The sequence below is a fragment of the Hyaena hyaena genome, unplaced genomic scaffold (genome assembly GCF_003009895.1).
Source record: "Hyaena hyaena isolate Hyena2069 unplaced genomic scaffold, ASM300989v1 scaffold_14, whole genome shotgun sequence".
NCBI classification, from domain to species: domain Eukaryota; kingdom Metazoa; phylum Chordata; class Mammalia; order Carnivora; family Hyaenidae; genus Hyaena; species Hyaena hyaena.
Window position 1 is genome coordinate 2,253,557 of NW_024080646.1, and position 5,500 is coordinate 2,259,056.

Below are 5,500 nucleotides of genomic sequence, written 5' to 3' on the forward strand. Positions count from 1 at the left end.
TGCATCTCTCCTCCCCTTCCTTCCTTCCCTCCTTCCTTCCTTCCTTCCTTCCTTCCTTCCTTCCCTCCTTCCTTCCTTCCTTCCCTCCTTCCGTCCTTCCTTCCTTCCTTCCCTCCTTCCCTCCCTCCTTCCTTCCTTCCTTCCTTCCTTCTTCCTTCCTTCCTTCCTTCCTTCCTTCCTTCCTTCCTTCCTTCCCTCCTTCCCTCCTTCCCTCTCTCCTTTCTTCCCTCCTTCCTTCCTTCCTTCCTTCCCTCCTTCCCTCCCTCCTTTCTTCCCTCCTTCCCTCCCTCCTTTCTTCTTTCTCTCCTTCCATCCTTCTTTCTTTCCTTATATTCTTAATTTCTGTCCTTCTTTTAAATTTAAATTTTAGTTTTTATGACTTCTTTTGGTGCTATTGATTTCTTGCCTCCCCTGGAAAATGTCGCACATTCTGGATGGGACCTATTATTTCCTTGGCATCTTAAGCTTGTTCCTCTCTCCCCTATATTTCCTGTGCACAGGAAGTTAGACCTGAAGTCTTGATTAGAGTCGCTTTCAATTTGTTTCAGCAAAAGTACTTCATAGTTGGTGTCCTTTCTATAGATTTCATGGAGAAGTTCCTGAGTAGTTTGTGTTAAAAAAAAAGTGAGCCCTTACTTCAGCTTGGCAGTTCCTCACAGCAGAAGGCACCTTGGAGATTTCTAGTCCCGCTTTATTTTATGGGAAAAGGAACTGATGACCAGAGAGATCATTGGCCATCTCTACTGTCACATACTCTGTTCACATTTATTTTACATTTTTCATGTATTTAATAACCTCCTGCCATCTCTTTCTTGCCCTGGACATTCCGCTGAAACTTGCTCTTCTATTCTACCTACATCAATGGCCTCCCTGTTGTATAAACCCTATGGACTCCTCTCAGCTCTCATTCTATATACTGTCTCCACAGCATTTAATATTAATAACTGCATTATCCCTCTTAAAATACTTGCTTTGCTTGTCTTCTCTGATCTCACTTTCCAGTCTTTCTGATTAATCCCTCTTAATCACAGCCATTTGCCTCTAAAATGTAAGTATTTGCTAAGATTTAAGAGACACCTGCCAGATATACTACAATTTAAAGGAAAATTTCATACCAAATTAAAAGAGGATTCCAGGAGTTGATACATAATTCCTGTACCTATGAGAATGGCAGAGAATTAAGGGAAGTGGCTTGAAACAATTCTATTAGTTCATGATACGTTTCCCAACTTGGAGAAAAAGGAACAGCACTGTGAGTGGGACACAGAAAAGATGAGACCATATTACTGGGGGGTCCATTCCCTTTCTATGGATGAGCAGTGGGCACCAAACTGGCAGAATGCCTCAGTGTTCATAGACTGCGTATCATTTTCTCAAGCCTAAGAGAATGATCTGGAGGCAAGATTAGTACAGATGAAAGATTTGAGATAATTTCCCACAAAACAACATCACAACCCTAGATCAGCAGCAATAAACAACAGTTATTGAGTTGAGAAAATATCTGATCAACCAAATGGCATGCGTAGGTACTAGGTATCAGAAGAGCAAAAGTTTCCACTCACGCTGTAGTAGATGAACAAGCAGAAACCTGAGGGACCCCTTTCTTTACTCCTCTCTGCAAGTGCTAGCCCAGTGAAGAGGTTCCTACCAAGTTGTCTGTGGTCTTACCTCCTTCTCTAACTTCCTTGGGAAAATAAACGAATGAAGTGATACTTTAATCTATGACATTTAGCCCCTCAGACCAAATCCTATGGGATGAGAGTTGGCTTTCTCACTATTGATGATAGATTCAGAACTTCTATCTTCACTCACAGATGAGACTGCAGAATAAAAACTGAAGCTTGAGACCTAGAAAAATTATACAATGAAAAGGAAGAAAATTAGCCTAACATTCAAAGAGAGACAGAGACAGAGAGAGAAGAGATATGAGAGTTAAAAACATAATTTGAAGCCACTTATATGCTAGAAGACATAATGAAAAATACACGACTCCATCACACTCTCAAGAAAAGAGGAGTTAAATGACCCTGTTAAACAAGACATGGGAGAAGAGAACAAAATCAAAAGGAAATTGCCACAGGTAAGTAAAACAAAGGAGAAGAATGTTATCACAGAATGAAAACTACAGTAGAAGAACCAAAACAGTACTCATGTTTAAAAAACTGAATCAGTAGAGAACTATCTTGAGGAAATCACTCAGAATGAAGAGGAAAGGACCAAGGAAAGAAAATAATCGGAGTGAAGATTGCTGCTATGGAAATCAAACAATGGGTGTTTGGTAGGTAGCTTGAAGTAGTAAAAAATGATCAGCAAAAAAACACAAAAAGGGAAATATGCAGTTTGCAAAGGCTCACCATAAGAGGCAAATGAATAAGAATTTGTCAGCCCCCCAAGGTTTCTCTGAGCAAAGACACAGAACTTTAAGAACAAAAAGAAAAATAATTCTACAGATCAGTATAAGACTGTTTAAGGCTTCAGTCACCCTGCCGAGCTTAAAACTGCATGGCTCTAATGTTAGACAGGTAGTGTATAACTTATAAGATCATCATGGAATGAAATGTGAAAAACACTTGCCAAAGTATTTAGCCTGTTGTCTGGCACATAATAAGTACTTGGTAAATACCATCTATTATTACAAGCATTCAGCAAGAGGAAATATATAACCAACAATAGAAATCATCAAGCTAGTCCAAAATTCACATTAGCAGTATCAGAGAATTTCAGTAGGAAAACTTTGGCCAAGTATTCCTTAAATAGTCAAGTTGCTATTGTAAAGGCAAAAGAAAGGCTAGTCAAAAGACCAAGAATTTGGGAAGTAAATCACCAATAAACAATTCATGGAAGGGGTCATTTGCAGAAGTATTCCAGCAATGGAAAAGATGAACCAAAAGGAATAGGGAAATTATGGGATTCAAGGGCCATTAGTGAATATGGATTAATTAATTCCTTTGTTCTTAATCCCTAAGAGATTCTGAGAAAGGCGTGGACCTTCTCAGGAAGGAAAAAAATATATATGTATACACACACACTACATATACATAGAAATGTATGTAGTATTTTAGGTTATTCAGAAACCTATGGGAATTAACCCACGGCCTCCTTTGGAATCGATAGACGACATATCTTATTTTAAAAATCAATCTAAATTTCAGTAAGTGTCATTGTTGTGATTACAAACAAAAATTAAATGTTAAATTTGTGATGGAATATCTATCTATATAGAGATCTATTTATCTATATATGGTATAAAATAATACTTTAAATATAACAGATATGGACAAAATTTCACAGTAAACAACACACCCATACATGCACACACAGACATCAAGAAGTGAAGGAGGTGAATGGCAGAAGGAAAAATGTGTGAATTGTGAAAATGTGTTTTTTCCATTTTTTTCAGAGAATAAATGAAAATATATGGCAGATTTGAAAGGTTTGAATGAGTATATAAAGACATAAAAGTAACAATTAAAAAACTGAAGACAGAACATACTTGAACTACAGATAATTAATTAAATACAGAATATTATGAATAAACAAAAATATAGTAAAAGCTAAAGAAGAAAAATCATAAAACAAATCACAGAAGCTATTGTAGTCTTGCTCTCACAAAACATAAAACAAATCTTGAGAGGATTAAGTCAAGTAATTTAACTGTCTCTCCTACAAAATTTAAATCCTCTGTAATATAAAAGAAAAAAATTCAACAACTCAACAACAATATTAATGATGTGTCTTCTAATGAAAAATGATAAGATATGACATGAAGCAGGAAATTGTGACCCAGAAAAAGGTGAAAAAATCAATTATAGAAACAAATCTAAAAATGACAGAGTTGATGGAAATATCAAGAACAGATTTTAAAATCACAATTTTAAATATGTTTGAGGACTTTAAAAAGAGTATTACATAAAGGAGAAAGAAATGGAACATATGGGGAAATTCTAGAGATTAAAAAATATAACATGTGAAGGGAAAGTTTCACTGGATAAAATTTATAGACACTATGTAATAACAGGTCAATCAGCTTGAAAGCATAGCAAAAGAAACTATGCAAAATGAAATACAGAGAAAAACTGAGAAACTTAAAGCCTCAATGACTTGTGGGATAATTATTAAGTGACATAATATGCAAATAATTGGAGTCCCAGAAGAGAAGTAAGAAAAGGGCAGAAAATATATTTAAAGAAATAATGGCTGAAAAAGTTCCAAATTTAGTAAAAACTATAAATTCAAACAACCAAGAAATTCAAGGAACCCTAAGCAAGATAAATGTTAAGAAAAAAACTACATAAAGACACAAGATAAACAAATTTCTGAAAACCCATTAATAAAAGGAAAAGTTTCAAAATATTCAGAAAAATAGATACATACATAGGCGGGAACACACATAGGAAACACCATAGACCTTTGATTTTTTTTTTTTTTTACTGAATACTAGATCTTTATTTTTCTTCAAATTTGGAGTGTTTTAATTATACAAAGATGACAAGTCAAGTTTTGTAACCTAAAAATATTTCATTAAAACTATAGTAATACTTTCATAAGCTATACAAAAAAGATAATGAGACAAACATGTGTGTTTATAGAATTGCAGGTCAGTCATGCCAGATCCCTGGGGAAGGAATTCCCAGCACGATGTTATCCGTCTGGGAGCACACAGAGCAATCCTTGTTTACACGCACACATTCATTTGCTTGTCCAACATGGTCAGCCCTCGCCCTCTTGATGGTTTCCTTCTGCTATGAATGTGCATGTCCAGTTGTCTGCTTCCTCATCCACCAGCCATTGGAGGAGGACTAGGGCCATGCAGATGATTAATTCGACCCATTCTTCTTGGGGGGGTGGTTCCTGGTGGCCCTCTTCCATCATCATATCTGGAATCAGAGGAGTTTCTGTAGCCTCTTCTCTTTTTCACATCTTGCTGAAACAGAGTCTTGAAAAACAAAATCACGGACTCAGCTACTCCCCAGAAGAAATCTGTTATCAAAGATAATCTCTATGGGGACTGACTCGGGTTGTCCAACACTTGTCCATTCAAGATGTAAACCATCTTCACCCCTTGTTTCCCGCCTCCATAGCAACTCCATGGACCTTTGGTTAAAAACAATACAAACAGATGACAGTGAAATGACATATTTAAAGGACTAAAGAAAAATTTCATCAACCTAGAATTCTTTATCCAACACAACTATTCTTTGAAAATGAAAGTGAAAAAATTACATTTTCAGGTAATCACAAACTGAGAGAATTATTGATTGGAGCTCTTCTCTACACTATGAGAAACGCCAGAGAAATTTCTTTATGCTGGAATAAGACACCAAACAGAAACTTGGATCGACATTAGGGAATAAAGAACTGAAGAGATAATCCATAAGTGGAAATATAGAATACTTTTTTCTTTTTTAAAACTTTCTTTAATAGGTAATTGACTTGTTGAATTAAAAAATATAATACCAATGAATTGTAACGTTTATATCATGAAGAAAAGTGAATTATA

At 35.7% G+C, this 5,500-nt stretch overlaps 1 protein-coding gene across 1 annotated transcript; it reads right to left on the minus strand.

Annotated features, from left to right (window-relative positions):
* Positions 1-4,774: 4,774 nt before the first annotated feature.
* SELENOK (selenoprotein K) lies at positions 4,775-5,066 on the minus strand. Its single transcript, XM_039218342.1, is given in 1 exon segment — positions 4,775-5,066. A coding segment is annotated over 1 exon segment (279 nt). The 5' UTR covers positions 5,054-5,066.
* Between the last annotated feature and the right edge of the window lie 434 nt (positions 5,067-5,500).